General features: G+C 44.5%; 1 protein-coding gene and 1 pseudogene across 1 annotated transcript in view; one reads left to right on the forward strand and one right to left on the reverse strand.

Moving 5' to 3' along the window:
- Positions 1-17,628, reverse strand: part of Mei1 (meiotic double-stranded break formation protein 1) — a 65,813-nt gene extending 48,185 nt beyond the window's left edge. Inside the window, exons 1-7 of the mRNA XM_008844792.2 lie at positions 17,409-17,628; positions 14,734-14,857; positions 13,523-13,573; positions 6,029-6,102; positions 4,736-4,841; positions 2,601-2,804; positions 589-719 (exon numbers count right to left, since the gene is read on the reverse strand). Coding sequence (XP_008843014.1) covers positions 589-719; positions 2,601-2,804; positions 4,736-4,841; positions 6,029-6,102; positions 13,523-13,573; positions 14,734-14,857; positions 17,409-17,582 — 864 coding nt within the window. The 5' untranslated portion in view covers positions 17,583-17,628. The remainder of the gene's footprint in view (positions 1-588; positions 720-2,600; positions 2,805-4,735; positions 4,842-6,028; positions 6,103-13,522; positions 13,574-14,733; positions 14,858-17,408) is intronic.
- A 1,055-nt stretch (positions 17,629-18,683) lies between these two features.
- LOC103743467 lies at positions 18,684-20,200 on the forward strand (annotated as a pseudogene).
- The last annotated feature ends 975 nt before the right edge of the window (positions 20,201-21,175 follow it).

Raw genomic sequence — 21,175 nt, forward strand, 5'->3', positions numbered from 1 at the left:
GTAGTAGAGTACCTGCTTCCTATACATAAAATCGTAGGTTCAACCCTCAATACTGAAAAAAAAAGAAAAGAAAAACTTGTGGGATATGGTGGCACATGTCTTTAATCCCACCACTCATGAAGCAAAGGCCAGCCTGGTTTACATAGTGAGTTCCATTCAGGACTACATAGTGAGACCTTGTCTCAAAATAATAATAATAATAATAATAATAATAGCCCCACATAGAAGGAGTGACAGGCTAAGACGAGGAAGGCCCAATGCTAGGCATGGTGGTACATATCTCTAATCCCAGCCCTTGGGAGGTGAAAGCAAGAGGACCAGGTGTTCAAGGCTAGTTTTGGTTATGTAGCCAGCTTGAGGGTAGCCTGAGCTACATGAGACTCAATCTAAGAAAAAAAACCTGGAAAGGCCCAAGAAGCACCTGGGTTCCCCATGTTCTTGAACCTTGAAACTACAAATTACAAGAAAACCTTTTTTTTTTTTTTTTTTTTTTTTTTTGGTACTAGGATCACCAGAACAAACCCCTCACATGCTAAACTCATGCTAAGCATGTGTTCTACAACTGAGCTATATCCCTGACCTAACTACCTTTTTGAGCACCAAAGGCAGTGATGTCTCTCCTGATGGTCTCTGGGGGCTCTCAGGACACTTCGCCAGCACAGACTCGTTCATGATCACGGACACAAAGAGATCATACTTCAGCAGCTGCCTTAGCAGACCTAGGAAGCAAGGGGTTGAGAAGTGAGGCAAGGGCACAGGCACCAGACACCAGAGCACTCCTCAGACATCCCCTGGGAAACTCCTTCAGGTCTCTGCAGATATGTATGGTTTGAATACTTAAGCACCAGCTTCCTTTTGGTAACCCATCTTCCCCCTACAAGGATCTGAGGGAACCTACCAAGTGCATGGCCTAAGAGTCTAGGAATTCAGTGGTAGGCAGAACAAACATAGCCCTCATTATACACTGACCTCTGGGACAGGGATAACATCAGTATCACCACTGTACATCCATCACCTGATACTGTTGGTGATATACAGCAAGATCTCAGTAAGTGTCTGTGTGGTGTGTGTGTGTGTTTGTGATGTGCATGCATGTGTGTGCAGTGTGCTCATGTGACCCTGTGTGGAGGCCATAGGTCAATGTCTAGATATCTTCTTCAACCACTTCTCCCCCTTATTATTATTTTTTTAATTATTATTTTTTAAGTATCTATTTGCGGATTGGAGAGATGGCTCAGCACTTAAAAGCATGGGTTGCTCTTGCAGAGGAATTAGGTTTGATTCCCAGCACCCACATGGAAGCTAACAACCATCCATAATTATAGATCCATGGGATCCAACTGTAATAGGGCACCTTCTTGACCACAGCTACGCCATGTTAAACTTTAGGCTGACTCCAATCTCTGAAATTATCAGGCAGTTGGCCCAGGGTATGGGAACACATATCAGCTGGACCACAGTTGTCTTGAGAACAGGTCGGCGTGTCCTGGAGAACATCTGCTAACTGCAGATTTATGGCTTCTGTAGGTTATGCTTGGCTTGCTTCTGCAAATAGTAATTGTTACTTAATAGAATAGAAATTGTTAAGGGGGCTCTGCACCTGGATGCTTGGGAACTTAAACTTTTCACCCCTGGTTATGGTTTCTCTGTATAAAAGAGATGGTTAGAGATGGCTCAGGGCTACACACTTGTGTTCTGACACCCCTGTACAGTATCCCTGGCCAGCAATGACTTTCACTCAGCAAAACCTTGTCTGAGTGGTCTTCTCTCCACAACAGACACAACACAACACTCTCTTCTGACTTGTGTGGGCATTGCACGACATGGGTGCACTTACATACATGCAGGCAATACACTTATACACATAAAATAAAAATAACAAATAGAATATTTTTAAAAGGGGGAAAGCCATGGCTAGGGTATAGCTTGGGGATAGAGCATGAGCTCAAGGAACAAGATATATAATAAATAAACAGTTCTCTACTCAGAAGCATCTGACAGGTCTTGTGTAAGTACAGAACAAGACACTAGGAGAGCATATTGCGGCTCCTAAGCATCCTCAGATAGCCAGGGACAGTACGGTATGCCATGTCTATAATCCCAACCTAAATAGGAAGACAGAGTTGGAGGTGAGCCTAGCTTACATACCAAGACACCACCTAAAACAAAACAAAACAAAACAAAACAAAACAAAAAGCCTGTATTACCAGCAGAGACTAACAAACAGAGAAGCCTAGACTTTACCCTGGAGGCCAGACGAGGTCATGGAAGACTTTTCTGTCTAACAAAGTGACTGCACAGAAGAGAGAGAAGATGTGTAGTGTAGAAATTAACTTTGGCAGCAAGTTCAGGCTGTAAAGACCTGGGGCAGAAAAATTGTCCTATTGTCCCTCTTCTTTTCATCCCAAAGACAAGGTTCTTAAGATGCCACACTAAATCTAGCCGTCTTTCACACACTCTATGCATCGTATCACCCAAACACGGCTTCTTCCCCCTCCAGTGCAGCAAACCCCCACACAACCAGGACAGCCAAGATCATGAATTCTTACGCATAACCTCAAAAGCATGCCTTCCTTTATCCTCCAGCTCCACTGTCTTACCCAAGCAGTTGATCTGTAGTTCCTTCGTCTGGGCATCGTCCAGGATGGAAAGGAAGAGGGGGCACAGCTTCTCCCGGAAATGGCCGGAAAGCATCTCAGCTGCCACTGGTGAGGAGTAGAGCTTCCCATACAGGTAACAGACGGAAGCTTGCACCCCTTCATTGGGGTACACCAGGCCTCTCAACAGATGGTCTGTCACATTTCCTGTCCAGAAAAGATCCAAGAAACCAGAAGAAATCTTTTTTAATATTTTATTACTTTTGTTTTTTATGTGTATGAGGCTATTGTCTGCATGCATATAAGTATGCCCATGTCATACAAGGCCCGTGGAGGTCAGAAGAGGGTGTCAGATCCCTTGGAACTAGAATTATGGACAGTAGTTAGCCTCCATGTGGGTGCTGGGAATTGAACCCAGGTCCTCTGCAAAGAGTGGCTAGTGCTCTTAACCACTGAGCCATCTCTCCAGACCCCAGGAAGAAATCTTATAACATCAATTGCCATATAAAACTCCAAACTATAGGGCTGGAGAGATGGCTCAGTGGTTAAGAGCACCGACTGCTCTTGCAGAAGACCCAGGTGATTCCCAGCACCCACATGGCAGCTAACAACCATTGGTAACTCCAGTTCTGGGGGAATCCGATACCTTCTTCTGAGCTCCACAGGTACTGCACAAAGCCAGTGCACTTACACACATAAAATAAAAATGATAAAATATTTTAAAAACTCCAAACTATTATCCCAGTGGGGTAATGGTGATTTCCTATAATTTCCTACAATAAATGTATTCTAAGTGCTTAACCAAAAAGAGAAAATCAGCTTAAAGGGTACATCTTCTAGGAGATATATATTTGCATTTCAGTGATTTTTTAAAAAAGGTACTCTGGGTTAGTGAAATGCCTCAGTGGGCAGAGCAGCATGCCTTAAAGCTTGATAGGGGCTGGAGAGATGGCTCAGCGGTTAAGATCACTGGCTGTTCTTGCAGAAGATCTGGGTTCGAATCCCAGTACCCACATGGCAGCTAACAACTGTCTGTAACTCCAGTCCCAGGGGATCTGACAGCCTCTTCTGACCTCCGCGGGCATTGCACGACACAGGGTGCACTTACCTACAGGCAGGCAATACACACATACACATAAAATAAAAATAATAAATAATTTTAAAAAATGTGGCTGGAGAGATGGCTCAGTGGTTAGGAGTTTGATCCCCAGATCCCATGAGGTGGTGGAAAAGAACTGATTCCTAAGACTTGTCCTCTAAAGTCACACTGTGACATGTGTGCAAACACACGACATGTATACACACAGTGTAAAGAAATTTAGTTAAAATTGCTCCTATAGGCCAGGCGTGGTGGTACATGCCTTTAATCCCAGCACTAGGGAGGCAGAGGCAGGTGGATCTCTGTGAATTCAAGGCCAGCCTGGTCTACATAGTGAGTTCCAGAACAGCTGGGGCTACAGGGAGACCCTGTCTCAAAAAGACCAAAAAAAAAAAAAATTGCTCCTATGCCCCAGAATTAATTCATCTTTCCACCCAAAAAGGAAAGTCACAGTAGGCACTTGGTTCATTTATATTAAAAGAATGGAGAGCCAAACATTGCAGCACATACCTGTAATTCCAGTACTCAGAAAGCTGAGGTAGAATTATGAGTTCAAGGCCAGACTGCACTACATAGAGAGACCTTGTCTAAGAAAAAAAAGCAATAGCCCAAAACCAAAGTCAAGAAACTGATATTGGGCCTAGAGAGATTTCTCAGCAGTGAAGACCACTTACTGTTCTTGCAGAGGACCTGGGTTTGGTTCCCAGCACCCACATGGGGGCTCACAGCTGTCTGGGACTCCAGTTCCAAGGAACCCAACACCCTCTTCTGGCCTCCAGGCATACATGGGGTGCACATACATGCATCCAAGCAAATGCTTATCCATACAAAAGAAAAATAGATCTTTCCAAAAGAAAAAAAGGAAAGAAACAGGCCTTTTCCAAACTGACCAGGGAGGAGCACATTTTGCAGATGAAAAAACTGAAGTATAGAGACGGAAAGCAACGTCTTCCCAAGTGTGCAGCAAATAGGGCAAACAGGGCACCCAGACAGCAATGTGACAGGCAAAGGGGAGGGGTGGTCTTCCCAGGAAACTCACCGTGCTTTATTACAAGCTGATCTGCCAAGCCAGGAATGGCATCAACCAACTTGCCAAGAAGTGTCATTGTGGCCAGGCTGCCTCGCATTGAAGACATGTTACACAGCTGCAGAAAGTGAACACATTCCGCCAAGTCAGAATCAACAGATTTCTGACTAAAACTAAGCCTGCCCTATCCAAATCAGTGCCCGTATCACACGTCACACGTTTCTCATCACATCAGCCTCTTTAACCGAGTTTTTATTCCCTCCATTCAAGTGGAAATTTGAGGAAAGAGACTGAGTGAAATCCCTCAGTCCTCAGTACCTAGCTTAGTGCCTGCTTGTTAAACTGTATTAACATTAACATACTTTGGCTGGGGTGTAGTTCAGTGGTTAAGCACTTGGCTAGCATGTTGAGGTCCTGGGCTCAATCCCTAAAGCAGGGGGAAAAAAAAAGCATGTTTGCCTCCATTAGAACTAGAAACTGGAGGACAAAAGTTCATAAAGGTAAAACATGGACTCAGTGCTAAATATGTGTACACACAGATTTAGCTACTATTCTTGATTTAACTTTTTTAAATAAATTTTTATTATTTTTTATTTTATATCTATGAGTGTTTGGCCTGCATGCATGTAAGTGCACCACCTGCATGCAATGCCCGTGGAGGTCAGAAGAGTCCAGACAGTTGTTAGCTGCCACGTTGATGCCTAGAAATGGATCCTCTGCAAGAGCAGCCAGTGCTTGTAACCACTGAGCCATCTCTCCAGCCCCTCAATTTAATTTTTTTTGTGTATGTAGATATAGTCCTGGGGACTGAACCCAGGGCCTCATTCTATCACTGAACCACATCTTTAGCATAATGAATAAATGTCACTTGCTGATACATGTGAATCTTTTTGTTTGTTTGAGACAGGGTCTCATGTAACCCAGGCTGACCCCAGGAGGGTCACAAGTTCAATGCCTAGGCTATGCATGGAGACATCACTTCACAGTGCCAAACATATAGCGAGCACTAAATAAATGTTATTGATGTCATCACAATGAAAAACATTGATATGTAACTATAAATTTAATCTAAAATATCAATACATGCAAATGATTACAATATAATTTAAATATCATATGTAATTAAATATTGTTCTTGATGAGGTTAAGATGAATATTTGTCTTCCTTCTGAAAAATAAATAAAAAATTATTCTAAGCTAGGTGTGGGGGGGCACACCAACCCAGCACCTACTCAAAGAAGGGCTACCTTAGCTCTGACAGAATCAGGATTCAGTAGGGCTTCAAGAACTCAGTTAGGTACCAACCTCTCTGTGGCACTCATTCAGCAGACAGTGGATGGCCTGTTCCAGCTTCAGCTGAGTGGTAAGCTGGATAAGGACTGAAGAGACATGATAGTTAACCAGGAGACAGACAGACAGACTCTCTCACACACGCACACACGCACAAACCCGTAATTCAACTCTCATAGCTCCTGTACTCACAGTACAGGGCTTGACCATAATTTGCTTGTGGCAAATGGTACCCATCTTTTCTATCTTCTCTACTGAATTATGTGTACCTGTCTTCATTGTTTTGTATTAGCAGTTCTCAATGAAGGCTGCACATCAGAATCACCTAGGTAGCTTTAAAAACATACTAATAGGGGCTGGAGAGATGGCTCAGCAGTTAAGAGCACTGATTGCTCCTGCAGAGGACCTAGGTTTGATTCCCAGCACCCACATGGCGGCTACGAACCATCCTTAACTCCAGTCCCAGGGGAATCCGAAGCCCTCTTCTGACATCCGCGGCATTGCATGACACAGGTACACTCACATATATGCAGGCAATACACTCATACACATTAAAAAAAAAACATACTAATAAGCACCTAAAGCTACGGCTAAGGGATGAAGTACTTGCTTGTCATGTGTGATATCCTCGGTTTAATCCCCAACACCACCAAAAAAAAAAAAGAGAGAAAAAAAAAAGGAGGAAGAGGAGGAGAAGGAACTGGAGGAAAAACACTAATAGCCAAGTCCCACTCCAATTAAATCAACCCAAGTATCTTTATCAGTTACTTGTTAACCTATTTTGAGACAGAGTCTCACTCACAGCCAAGGCTTTGAACTCACTATGTAACCAAGTATGACCCTCAACTCCTAATCCTCCTGCCTCTATCTCCAAGTGCTGGGACTACAGGCATGTGCCACTGTACCTGGCTCCCAAGAATATTATATTCTTTTTAAAAAATATTTTTTATTTATTATTTTTATTTTATGTGTACTCTTGTATTGCCTGCACGTAGGTAAGTGCACTCATGTTGTACAATGCCGGTGGAGGACAGAAAAGGCTGTTGGATCCCCTGGAACTGGAGTTACAGACAGTTGTTAGCTGTCGTGTGGGTGCTGGGATTGAACCTGGGTCTTCTGCAAGAACAGTCAGTGTTCTTAACCTCTTAGCCATCTCTCCAGCCCCATCAGTATATTTCTTTAAGAGTTCAAGGGATTATACTTCCCAGACATTAGGCTTAAGTCTATAGGCAAGAATTTTATATTCTTAAATGTGAACAAATACAGACACATATATGTCAAATATATTGTATTTAAATTTTCTTATATTTTTCATTACATATTTATGTACTTATATATTATATTCTATAGCTTATACTTTAAAACGTTTCTTCACACACACACACACACACACACACACACACACACACACACACACGTGTGTGCAGAGAGTAGAAAATGGAGTTGGTCCTTTTCCCCCACCTGGGAATGTGGGTCCTAGGAATGGAACTTGATGTCAGGCTTGGCAGCGTGCACCCTTACCCACAAAGCTATCTCAAAGACCTCTTAATATAAAATCTGAGAATATTGCTGAAGTTCTCCCAGCAAGTCTATTGAGAAGCCAGAGTTGAAAACAACTTCATATTAGCTCTGGGTTTTTTTCTTCTTCAGAGTTTGCTCCTTTATATACAATAAAATAGTTATAAGTGAATTCCTAAGCCAATTAACAGTCTCTCAGCCCCAAATCTACCTGCTATACAATTATTGAGATGCTTCTGCTAGTATTTTTAAAATATTTTATTTTTATTTTATTGTATGTATGAGTATATTGCCTGCATGTATGTAATTGCACCTATGTCATGCAATGCCCATGGAGGTCAGAAGATAGCATCAGATCCCCTGGAACTGGAGTTGCAGATGCTTGTTAGCCACCATTTGGGTGCTGGGAACTGAACCCAGGTCCTCTGCAAGAGCAGCCAGAGCCATCTCTCCAGACCCTTAGCTAGTATTTTTGAGAAGCACAGAGATTGGCTCTGCAAGATTAGAAAATCTACAATGTAGTTTTTTATTAGCCATTGCTGGATGGTTCTGCCACTGTCAGACTAAACATTGTAAGACAGCACCCCTAAAGCCAGAAAGCAAGCACGAAGCAAACGGCCACCAAGATACTGCACCCAGTTCTTCCACCTTGTGGTTTCCCTCTAGTGCCTCCCACCTCAATGCACATTCTTAGGGGTCTGATGATGGTTCTGCAAGATCAGCTAGCACCAACCAAAAGTGGACAGCTACAGGCTTATAACCCCATTCAAAGGTGGCCATAAAGGAAAATTCCCAGTGAGCCTGGGAATGTGGCTCTGTTGGTAGACTGCTTACCCAACATACATAAAATACTAACTACATTCAATCCCCAGCACCACATAACACCGCGTGTGATGTCACACCTTGTAATCCCAGCACTTGGGAGGATCAGAAATTCAAAGTCATCCTCAGCTACATAGGGAGTTCTAGGCCATGTGAGACCCTGTTTCAAAGAAAGAAGGGGGGAGGGAGGGGGGGAGGGAGGGAGAGATAGAGAAAGGGAAGGAGGAGAGAGAGAATGAGAATGAAAGGGAGGGAGGGAGGGAGGGAAGGGGGAAAAGGAAAGGAAAGGTTCAGTGGTCAGAACCTCAAGTGTTCTGACCAAACTTGAACGGGGTTTGCCCACACACCAGTCTGGACTGATGTGGTCAGACGCAGACACAGATCACATTGATTTATGGGATGTTCATGGACTTGGGAAAAACAAAACTGAAAGATCGATGACAAAGAGGCCGGGGGAAAACGGAACTTTCAGAATGGATACAAGGTGTGTGTTTCAGGAGGCTGGAGAGTGGCTCAGGGTTGGGGGATCCAGGTTCGATTTTCAGCACCCACATAGCGGCTAACAACTGTCTATAACTCCAGCTCCACAGGAATCCCCTTCAGCATCCCCTTCTGACCTCCACGGGCACTGCAAACACAGGTGCACTTACATGCATGCAGGCGATACACTCATACACATAAAAAATTAAAAATAATTAAATAATTTTTTAAAGGTATGTAGCCGGGCGTAGTGGCACATGCCTTTAATCCCAGCACTCGGGAGGCAGAGGCAGGTGGATCTCTGTGAGTTTGAAGCCAGCCTGGTCTACATAGCAAGTTCCGGGACAGCTGGAGATACTGGGAGACCCTGTCTCAAAAAGGCCAATTAATTAATTAGCTAATTAATTGATTAAAAGTTTAAAAGGTATGTGTCCCAGATAACTGCTTCCTAGGGAATATCTACGACAGAGGAGGTCCCGCACAACCAAGGGGACAGAACAGCACATGTGATGGATGTCACTCCTCTTCCCTGAGCCACATGGAGTTCATTTAATGGGCACAACTCACAAAGTGACTGTGGTGGCAGACTTGGAGGCTAGTCACGAGCTCGGCATAGACAGTCCCTCATGAAGGTTGAACTGATTACTGTTACCACTGAGTACCTAACCTACCAATAGCAGAGAACGCCACTAAGTCCACAGTACCGCACTATTCCCGAGGGGACCTGTCATGTGCTGTTGGGTAGATTATATACTGTGCCCCTTCCATCATGGAACAGCACAGATCTGTCCTCACTGGAACACATATGTATTCTAACCATATAACACATCTATAAGTTTACAGAATACTTTGTTCACTGTCGTAATGTACCACACAATATCCTTTCATCAAGGAACTCATTTCACAGCAACACAGGTGCGGATGGGGGCTCAAGCCCATGAAATGCGCTGATCCTGTCCTATATTTCGTCACTGGGACCCAACTAACAGAATGCGAAAGGGCCTATGAAGACTCCATTACGGCACCATTTAGAAGTGAAAGGAAGGGCTCCTAGCTTAAGGGGGCTGTGTTTAAATCAGCAGTCCACATAAAGGACTGTCTTCACTGTAGGAGGAAACACTGATCAGGAATCAATGGGGAAGTAGGAATCACTCCTCTTAGCACACTTGGAGAATTTCTGCATCCTGTATTAGCTATTAGGAATTCCATAATAAAAATGCCATAGACTTGGGGATTCAAATAACCAAATTTCTTTTCTTACAATTCTAGAGGCTGGAAACCTAAGATTTGGTTTCTCCTGAGGCCTTCTCCTCAGCTTACAGATGCGTCCTCACATGGCTTGTATGCATACCCAGAGTGTCTCTCTGCCTGTTCAAATTTCCACTTATAAAGACACCAGTCAGATGGGATTAGGACCCAACCTACTAGCCTCATTTTAACTTGATTGTGTCTTTAAAGGCCCTATCTTCAATTAGATATGAGGTACTGGGAATCTGGGCTTTAACATATGGATTTGGGGGCGGGTATAACATAATCCAGCCCAAAATATATCCTAGCCCACAACTTTGAGCTCTGCTATTTTAAAGATCTTGGCTCCTCAGAGAGGAATGTTTCCATGAGACATGAAAGGCACACAATGACATCAGTGAATTGAAAACTGTAACTGTCCTCTGGCCATTTTGAGCTCTTCACACCACTGAATAATAAATAGACAAAGAAGGGATTATTCTATTTGGAAAGATCAATCCTGATATCCACAGGGAACCTGTTGCTACCAACAACAGGAACATGGAAGATTGTGTCTGCAACCAGAGATTACCCAGGATATTTCTTAATACCTCCATATTAAAAAGTATGTATCGGAAAACATTAGCAACCAAAAATAAACTGTCAGATCTTTTAGAAACAAAGCTTTGCGGGGCTGGAGAGATGGCTCAGCGGTTAAGAGCACTGACTGCTCCTGCAGATGACCCAGGTTCGATTCCCAGCACCCACATGGCAGCTATGGACCATCCTTAACTCCAGTTCCAGGGGAATCCGAAGCCCTCTTCTGACCTCCGCGGCACTGCACGACATGGGTACACTCACATACAAGCAGGCAATACACTCGTACACATAAAATAAAAGTAATAAAATATATAAAAAAAGAAAGAAAGCTTTGGGTCATTCAACCAGATAAAAACTCTGACCAATTAAGACCTCCAATGCAGCAAAGAATAGATAAAATGGAAATTAAGAAAGAAATTTCAGCCGGGCATGGTGGCGCACACCTTTAATCCCAGCACTTGGGAGGCAGAGGCAGGGGGATCTCAGTAAGTTCAAGGCCAGCCTGGTCTACACAGTGAGTTCCAGGATGGCTGGGGCTACAGGGAGACCCTGTCTCAAAAAGACCAAAAAAAAGAAAGAAATTTCAGGGGCTGAAGAGAAGTCCCAGGTTTGAATCCCAGCACCCACATGGCAGCTAACAACTGTCTGTAACTCAAGTTCCACGGGATCAGACGGCCTCTTCTGTCCTCGAGGGCATTACATGACACAGGTATACTTACCTACGTGCAGGCAATACACTCATACACATAAAATAAAAATAATAAATAAAATACTAAAAAAAAAGAAAAGGAAAGAAAAGAAAAGAAAGAAATTTCAGGGGCTGGAGATGTAGCTCAGTGTGAGAGCACTTGCCTAGCATGTGCAAGCCCCTGAGTTGGAATCCCCAACACCAAAAATAAACAAATAAGAAATTATAAGCTAGAAATAGTGGCAATTACTTCCACTAAGGAGACTAAATCAGGACAATCATAAGTTCAAGGTCAGCCTGGGCAACATACTGAGACACAGCTGAGAGAGAAAAAGAGAATATATTTACTACAACCTTGTGATTAGATCTAGAAATGACTATAATTTTGCATGTGCCTACATTTTGTATATATTAGTTTCTTCTCATTCCTCTATCATTTATACAAGATGTACCTTGTTTTAGTCTCCTTTTGTGTGTGTATGCATGTTTGCATGTGTAGGTAAAGGGGTGTGTGTGTTGTGTGCACATGCATGGGACACCTGTGGTTGCCGTGGAGTATCTTCCTCAATGTCTTCCTCTGATTACACTGAGGCAGGGTCTCTTTCTGAACGCAGAGCTGGCCGTTTCGGCTAGTCTGGCTATCCAGGTCACTCTAATTCCTAGTCTCCACCTCTTTGTGCTGGGATCACAGGTGGGCTGCCACACCCTCCCAGTGTTTATGGGAGTTCTGAAGATCCAAATTCGGGCCCTTGTGCTTGTGCATCAAGTGCTTTACCCAGTGAGCCATCTCCCCGGCCCTGAAACACAGTCTTTGGGAAATACAATATTCAGATGGACTGAATTTGAAAATTAACTATTTCATCTCCTTATATCAAATAGAGAATGGCTTCATCTTCATGGGATAACGACACAGAGGTATAAAGCACAGTGGCAGCTCAGGAGATAGAGTTACGTGTTGTTCTACAGCGTTCAGTTGCATACCGATGTATGTATAGACAGCAGACAAAGGGATGAACAGTCAATTATTCAACTGTCTTTCCGGTCCAAACCTATCCTTTCATATTTGCTTTAGGGTACTGAGGCTAGAATGTGCAAACTACATGTTCTGCTTTACCAGCTGGTTCTCATTAAGCTCTGCCAATAATGGACAGGGGAAGAGATGGCAGAGCCAGAGGAAAAGGAACGTACTCATTTCTCTTTGCTTCCTCTGGCTTTCCTGTTCGTTGGTGATCTGCTTCCTATTCTCAGTATTTCCCCTACACTTCCTTATCCTAGTGTAAGACGGTCCTTCCATTACATTACCTGAATTCAGTGCACAGTTTTTCTAAAATTAGCTTCTTTGCATTCTTCTTCCCCAGAAGACACCAACTGATGATGACACCTCCGGCCAGCACCCCTCCGGAGACCAAGGTCCCAAGCTAAGCTCAGAAACTTGGCAGTATCTAAGCAGCATACTGAGTATTGTACATAGGACCCACCCTAAACACTTGTAAGTGTCATTACCTCTAACCTCTTCCCTTCGCATCCCCAGCCCCAGGAGTGGACACTACCTACCAGGGGTGGTTGCTTCCCCCACGAAAACTTAGTGGTTCTTTTTGTCGCTTCAGTTCCCTACTTCAAAATTCTTTAAAGTTTTCTGTAGCCCCAGCCGTCCTGGAACTCATTATGTAGACCAGAATGGCCTTGAACTCACAAAGCTCTGCCTGCCTCTGCCTCCGAGTGCTGGGATTGAAGGCATGCGCCACCACGCCTGACTAAAGCTTTATTTTCTGTTCACACCACTGGTATGGTCTCTGGATCCTAACTGGAACACTTCTCACTCTGTAGAAGTCTGCTCACCCCAGTACCTTCCTTCCTTCTGGCTCTACAAGCCCTTTATAGGTAAACACATGAACTTGCATACTTTTAACCTGTACCTGTGTGCAGTCAAGCTTCAAGAAATCTACATGAGGGCTGGGGGCTGGAGAGGTGATTGTCTTATCCATCTACTTATCCCTAATGCCTAATGTAGTGCCTAGCAGAGTAGATGCCCAAGAAAGAAATGTAGCATTACTTAGAAACTAATTAAGTTCTCTTTATAGGTGTCTAATTGGGAAATTTCCCCAGTCTCAAGAAACCAGAATTACAATTCAGGCTTACTCCTTGCTGATGGTGGGTGCACAGCTTCTCCTCACCTTCAATGCAGAGGTCTGTTACACTCCCATCTTCCACTTTGCATAACAGTCCTTGAAGCAAAGGAGGTAATAAAAGGTGATTAACAGTTCTCTCTCTTTTTTTTTTTTTTCTGTCTTTTTGAAGCAGGATCTCCCTGTAGCCCCAGCTGACCTAGAACTTACTATGTGGACCAGGCTGGCCTTGAACTCACAGAGGCCTGCCTCTGCCTCCCGAGCGCTGGGACTACAGGTGTGTGCCACCACGCCCTGCAACATTTCTCTTTTAAGATAAACAATTCCACAAAGGCAAAAACCATCCTAAATAAAGACCTCGCCTCACTAAATTCCACCCTCAACACAAAATACCTGGATTTTCAATGACCGCTCTAGTTTTAAGACGATGACTGTCAACGTGGCACAACAGAAAGACTATGCTCTGGGGTCTGTGGTGGCTCTGCCATTTGTTAGCTATAAGTTCCCTGAGCTTTGGGGATCATCCTGTCTCTCATAAAGCACTATCCCAGAGTTGAATGCTTGAGAAGCCTCAACAACACACAGGCACTAAAAGGGTGGTAGTTAACCAATTCAAGCTAAGTATCCTCTGCCCCCAAAGGACTCATTCCTTTTAATAATCATATTAAAAGGACCAGGGCTGAAGAGATGGCTCAGCAGTTAAAAGCACTGGCTGCTCTTGCAGAGGACCCAGGTTCAATTCCAGAAACCACATAGCAACTAACAACCATCTCTAACTCCAGTTCTAGGGGATCCAATGCCCTCTTCAGGCCTCTGTGGGCACTGCATGCATGAGGTGCGCTTATATACAGGCAGGCAAAACATTCATCACATAAAACTTTAAAATAAAATAAATCCAAAGAAGGAACCATCTCACTTTACACATGAAGAAACTAAGGCACATGAGAAGGAAAATAACCTGAACAGGGTCATGTCAGGGTTGGCAGACTCCCTTCCAGGCCTCTGATCCTGAGCAAAATCTAAACTGGACTCGGAAGAATCGCCCATTTCCTAAATTCATCTTCACACTTTTACTAACCTCTTAGATTTAACAAGCACAGTCACCATAAAATGATTCATGCAGCTTAGAAAGGCAGTCATAGCGCTATGATTTACTAGTAAAGTGCTACAATAATATCAAAAGTCTAAACCATCTTTCTAAGACCCCCCAAGGGAAATGTAAAGGCAGAATTCATGCCAAAGTCCCCGTTGAAGCTCACCATAAAGCATGCTTATGAAGTGGATGCAGACTCTCGGGTCCTGAGCCACCAGCTGTGTGACCAAGGAGGTGTGTCTCACCAGGGCATCTCGGAAGCAGAACACCACGTGCTTCTTGCGTACCAACTTTAAGAAAGTGAAAACATATTCAGTACCTACTGACTCAGTCATTCTGAACCCAAACAACTGCAATTTCCAAATATAATTATAAGATGGGGCACAGCGGTGGCCATCTAAACTATGGTGAGATCCAAACTCCCTATAGGATCAAGGGTACCACTTACACTAGGAAATTCATGTGTTTACATTGATGTTTCTATCTTATATGTACATAGCACTTTATTTACAAATCATTCTTTTCCCACCAACACATTTGGAGGTGAGGAATTTTTTTTTTGTCTCATGTAACCCAGGTTAGCCTCAAACTTACTATTTAGCCATCTTGTTTTAAACTGATCCTCCTGCCTTCATCTCCCAAGTGCTGCAATTACAAGCATATGCCACCAACACTTTTAAGACTAACAAGCTGGTGAAGCAAGCAAAATCAAATATCATCATCTTGTAGACGAGAAAACCAAAGGTTTGGAGACTTTCCCAAGGACTCAAATCCAAGTGTCTAAGAAGGCATGAAAATCAGTGCTCTTTCCACTTCACCAGTCTGGGAAATGATACTGGGATCCCCTCATGAACCTCAGAGAGGGAAGCAGACAAGTCACATCCCTCCATTCAATGTATGCATAAATCCTCACACTCAAGCCAGATCCCCGTACAATTCCTTGAAAATGCTCAAGACAAAAATTAAGTAAAAAACCCTTATATTTACAGACAAGTATGCCAGTCACCACTCATTAAAGCTTCTTTTGCAAGACAGAGACAATTACAGAGTTCTACAACTGGTCACACATAAAGTGTTGGTGAAATGCCCAACCTCAAGAGACACATCTACAATGGAATCTCTACACTTAAGACTCATGGAACATAGTGAAGTAAGGGGTAGAGAATACTAATGTCGCTCTCAACTCTCATCAACGGAGCTCCCTCATGCAACAGAGGGCAATGCACCTGGGGATCAGGGTGGCAGAAAGACGGTAAGAGCCAGGGAGGAGGTGCAGGACCACACGGAAACAGTCCTACAGGCTCCTGGGAACTTGCTCATATAAACTGACAGCAATGGTGTCACCATGCACAAGACCCATGCAAACTCAAGCAGACAAAAACCCAGCACAGAACTGTGGAAGTGGGCAGCAGGCCCCGATCTTAGTCAAAGAACTATAGGGCAGCTGATTACTGCTGGGTGAGGAAAAGCTGATCTTCTTTAAGTGAATGACTCTAGACAGGCTGACTAGACCCCAGTAGATGAACTTGCACTGAGGGATGTCGGGGAACTTGATTCTATAGGCCTTAATGTAAAAGACAGAATGCATGAAATCCAGTGGTGGGGCTACAGGAGACTGCTCATGAAGAAGGGGACATAAAGATGATTAAGATGTTGTGTATAGCCAGGCATGGTGGCACACACCTTTAATCCCAGGACTTGGGAGGCAGAGGCAGGTAGATATCTGTGAGTTCCAGACCAGCCTGGTCTATATAATGAGACCCTATCTCAAAAAATAAAATAAGGGGCTGGAGAGATGGCTCAGTGGTTAAGAGCACTGACTGCTCTTGCAGAGGATCCAGGTTCAATTCCCAGCACCCACATGGCAGCTAACAACCATCTGTAACTCCAGTTCCAGGGGAATTTGATGCCCTCTTCTGACCTCCCTGGGCACTGCACAACACAGGTGCACTTACATGCAGGCAATACATTCATACACATGAAATAAAAACAATATTAAAAATAAAATAAAATAATAAACACCACCCCTATTTCCTGGGATAAGTCTCCCATCTCCAAATCTGTGTTTTCAAAATGTTTTCTCCCAAACAAACCTTTGCTAATTCTCTTCCTTACCTTGCACAACACTTCACGGTCCATGCTTTTAAATTCCCATTGATGTGTGATTTTATTTTGCTCCTTATACTATCTTACTTATTTCTGAGTTGCTATCCAAAAATAGCAGCCTCAGAACTCCTTGACCTCTTTAAGCCTGGTAGCACACATGTAATCCCAGCTAACAGAAGACTGAGGCAGGAAGTTTAAATGTTTGACGGTCATCTTGGCCTACTTAAGTGAGGCTAAGGCCTCACTAACTATCACAACAACAATACAGAGCGAACTTCCGGTCCCAGTGAAATTGTGTAAGTTATGAGCTGCCTCAGCAGTTTTCAGAGTGTGGACTGGGGACACCTGGCAGTACCCAAAACCTTTCCCAGGGGTCTACAAGATCAAAATTATTTTCATAAAACATTACGTTTGTGGAACTGGAGAGATGGCTCAGCGGTTTAGAGCACTGACTGCTTGTAGAGAATCCAGGTTTAATTCCCAGCACCCACATGGCAGCTAACAACCATATGCTTGAGCCCCAGATGCTGAGATCTGGGGCTCAAGCAGACTGGGGTTCACTGTGCAGAGCTGATGGGCAGATTGCAGGGTAGACTGAGGCTGGCGCAGGTTACCCGGGGCTCAATGTACAGGGCTGGGGCCTGGGCTGCAGGGCAGACTGAGGCTAGGGCAGGTTACCCGGGTCGCCCTGTGGGTGCGGGATATGCCGGGGGGGGGGGGGGGGCTCGCTCGCACCGACACTCCGGACTCCGGCAGCAGCTCCAGCGTGCAGGCCAGGCAGAGGTGCGGGGACACGGGCAGCAGCCAGCGGGGGTCATGGCGGTAATGGGTCTTCTCGAGGAGCAGCACCGCCTCCTCATCTCTCCCCAAGGCAGGTGGGTCGGCAGCCTCCGTCTGCCGCGCAGCCATCTCGCCGCTCGGGTCTGCAGCACCTCCAGCTTTCCCGCGCAGCTTGTGCGCAAGCGCACTGGAAAGAGAGCGCGGCGCTCCCCTGCGTGCACGTGTACCTAAATGTGTCTGAGCGAGCGTGCGCGTGTGCCTAAAAGTGCCTACGCGTGCGTGCGCGTGTACCTAGATTCAGTTCCCAGCACCCACAACTACAGTTCCAGGGTTCTAATGCCCTCTTCTGACCTCTTCGGGCATTGTACAACATGGGTGCACTTGCATGCATGCAGGCAATGCACTCATAAAAAAAAGATAATGAAGTATTTAAAAATTGTTTTTTAAAGACATTCTCAACAAAGTAAAAAGGCCACCCACATAATGGAAGAAAATATTTGGGAACCAGATACCTGATAAGGTATTACTAGCATCTAGAATTCATAAAGAACTCCTAATCAGGGATGCTGAAGGAGAACAAGTTTGAGGCCAGCCCTGAGCTACATAGTAAGTTCAAGGCCATCCTGGACTACAGTGTAAGACTCTAAAAAGGAGGGAAAGGGAGAGAGTGAGGGGTAGAGGTGGAGACGGGTAGAGGTGGAGAGGTGGGGGGGAAAATTCATAAAACATAACAAAACTGGGCGGTTGTGATTTATTTAAATATTTTATTTTATGTGCATGAGTGTGTTGCCTCAATTTAAGTGCACCCATGCTGTGCAGTGCCCACAAAGGACAGAAAAGGGCATCAGATCCCCTGGAACTGGAGTTATGGATAGTTATTAGCTGCCACATGGGTGCTGGGAACCAAACCTGGGTCCTCTGAAAGAGCAGCCAGTGCTCTTAATTGCTGACCCATCTTGCCAGTGCCTGACTTATTTATTTTAATAGCTAGGCATGATGGTACATTCCTAGGGAAACAGAGACAGAAGACTCATTCATTTGAGGTCAGTCTGGGCTGCATAGTCCAACCCTGTTTAAGACCAAAAACAGCAGGGAGCCACGCTGTCCCAGTGAGAAGCTGACAGAGGGAGATTGCACCTTCTGGGTTTTGCAGGCCCAGAAGGGAACCTCGTGGCAGAGGGGCCTGGAGCTGAGCATTTCATATCTGCTTAGCAAAGCCGGTACATCACCATGCTGGCTGCCAGGCTTGTGTGTCTCTGGACACTACCTTCTAGGGTTTTCCACCCCACTTTCACCAAGGCCTCCCCAGTTGTGAAGAATTCCATCAGGAGAAACCAATGGCTCTTAACACCCAGCAGGGAATATGCCACCAAGACAAGAGTTGGGATCTGCCGTGGGAAAACTGTCCAAGACCTGAAAGAGGTAGAGCTTTGGAGCCATCCATGAAAAAAATACTCAAAACTGATCAGATGGAGGAGCTGCTGCTGGTCTCGGAGCCTGTGCAACTATGGCTTAGGAATGTCTGAGATTGGAGCTATTGAAAAGGCTGTAATTTGGCCTCAGTATGTGAAGGATAGAATTCATTCTACTTACATGTACTTAGCAGGAAGTATTGGTTTAACAGCTTTGTCTGCCTTGGCAGCAACCAGAACTCCTGCTCTCAGGAACTTCATGATGAGAGGCTCTTGGGTGACAATTGGTGCAACCTTTGCAGCCATGATTGGAGCTGGGATGCTGCTCCAGTCAATACTTCATGATCAGAGCCCAGGTCCAAAGCATCTTGCTTGGAAGCTACATTCTGGTGTGATGGGTGCAGTGGTGGCTCCTCTGACGATCTTGCGGGGGGGGGGGCTCTCTTCTCCTCAGAGCTGCATGGTACGCTGCTGGCATTATGGGAGACCTCTCTACAGTAGCCATGTGTGCACCCAGTGAGAAGTTTCTGAACGTGGGAGTGTTCAGGGTCCGTAAAAGTCCCTAAATTGACCATTCGGACACTGAGTCTCAGTAAAATGGAGCGCTTTATTGGAGCCAACCGGTTGGTGACACAGACAGTCGTAGGAGCTGTACCGTGACCCTGAACTGTGAAAACAGGGCTTTTAAGCAGGAAAACCACAAAAACCACAAAGCAGGGGATGTCCATAGAAACTATACACAGAATAAACAAGGATTGGAACAATCTAGGGCTGATTTCCATTGGCTGTCTTACCTGGGGCAGAACGTTCTTTCTCTTCTGCCCCAAATTATTCCCATAGAGACCATACACCGATGTATCAGGTATACTGCCATTGGCTAGCTTATCTGGGGCAGAACGTTCTCTCTCTTCTGTCCCAGACCATTTCCATAGAAATTATAAACAGAGACCAGGAAAGGGTTTGAACAATGAAGGGGATTTCCAGAGGTGGAGGGCAGCTTTTTCTCAGAGGATAGGGAGGGAGGGTGGGTCTGAGGGGCACTCTCCTTCAGGAGCACCCTTAAGAGTGGGCCTGGGTCTTGTTGTGTCCTCACTGGGGTCTGTATCTCTCCCATCTTCCACTGTGGCTGGTGCCATGTATGGAGGATTAGTTCTTTTCAGCATGTTCTTTCTGTATGATACTCAGAAAGTAATCAGGCGTGCAGAAATAACACCAGCGTATGGAGTTCAGAAATATGATCCCATTGACTCAATGTTGGGAATCTACATGGATACATTAAATATATTTATGCGAGTTGCAACCACGCTAGCAACTGGAAGCAACAGAAAGAAATGAAGCGACTGCCTCTGGCTGTGCAGCTCGTCAGATGCATCACTTGTTTGATAGGGGCAGATAGTCATTTCAGTTTGAGGGCAGCTTTACTCAAGGTTTAGAAAATAACCTGTCATCGTGTTTAAATGTTTCACTAATATGACCCTTCAGGCCTGCTGTTTCTTTTAGAAAATAAATTCAATAGTTCTCTTCCAAATAGGTACATACATTTCCAGCTGTCAAGTTTGAGTAACTTAAAAATGCTTTCGTGACTGTGGAAACTAAAATTGTTGTTAAAATTTAAGTATTTTTCAGATGGTGGGCAAGTAAAAACTAGCAATTTGTGTCTGCATAGTTGTTGTGGGAGAGTGCAGGATATTGCAAGCAATGTCATAAGCAATTTCAGAGAAAGGTCAGAAGTGGCATACCATCATTCTGAATGCTTAGGACATAGCTGTGAGTGTGGTAAGCCAGAGGTCTGAGATGTGAGTTCACATGTGGTCGCTGGTGGTTCCTTCTGCTCTGCTCACTGGCCTGGGTGCTGACAGCTCACTGTCAGGATGGGCCTCCTACTGTGATTATGTATACATGAGATTTATCTGAGTCTTCTAAAACGAAGCACTTAAAACTATTCTCAAGATAGCGTAATTCATGAGAATGTTTCTTTTTCAGCACGTCAGCGTCTGGCTGAGCGCATGCCTCCTTTTCTCTGAGCTTCAGCAGCTGTCAGGCAAGCATATTTATGGTTTATACTGAGATTTGGAAAACAGGTGTCTTCTAAAACCGTTGGTGTCCAACACTCCCTCTCAGACTAAGCAGGAGAAAGCAGAGCAAGCAGTGTGGTTCTCTTTATGGAATACATGAATGAAGTGTAAAGGGAACATAGCAAGTGCTGATTAGCTCCCTGGTGGCATTTGTAAGTTTTGACACAGGTTATATTTGGAGGTCTGCCATAAATGAAAGTAACTAATTATTTACATGATTGCTATTTTTTTAATA

Source organism: Nannospalax galili, unplaced genomic scaffold (assembly GCF_000622305.1).
Source record: "Nannospalax galili isolate Female #2095 unplaced genomic scaffold, S.galili_v1.0 scaffold180, whole genome shotgun sequence".
NCBI lineage: Eukaryota > Metazoa > Chordata > Mammalia > Rodentia > Spalacidae > Nannospalax > Nannospalax galili.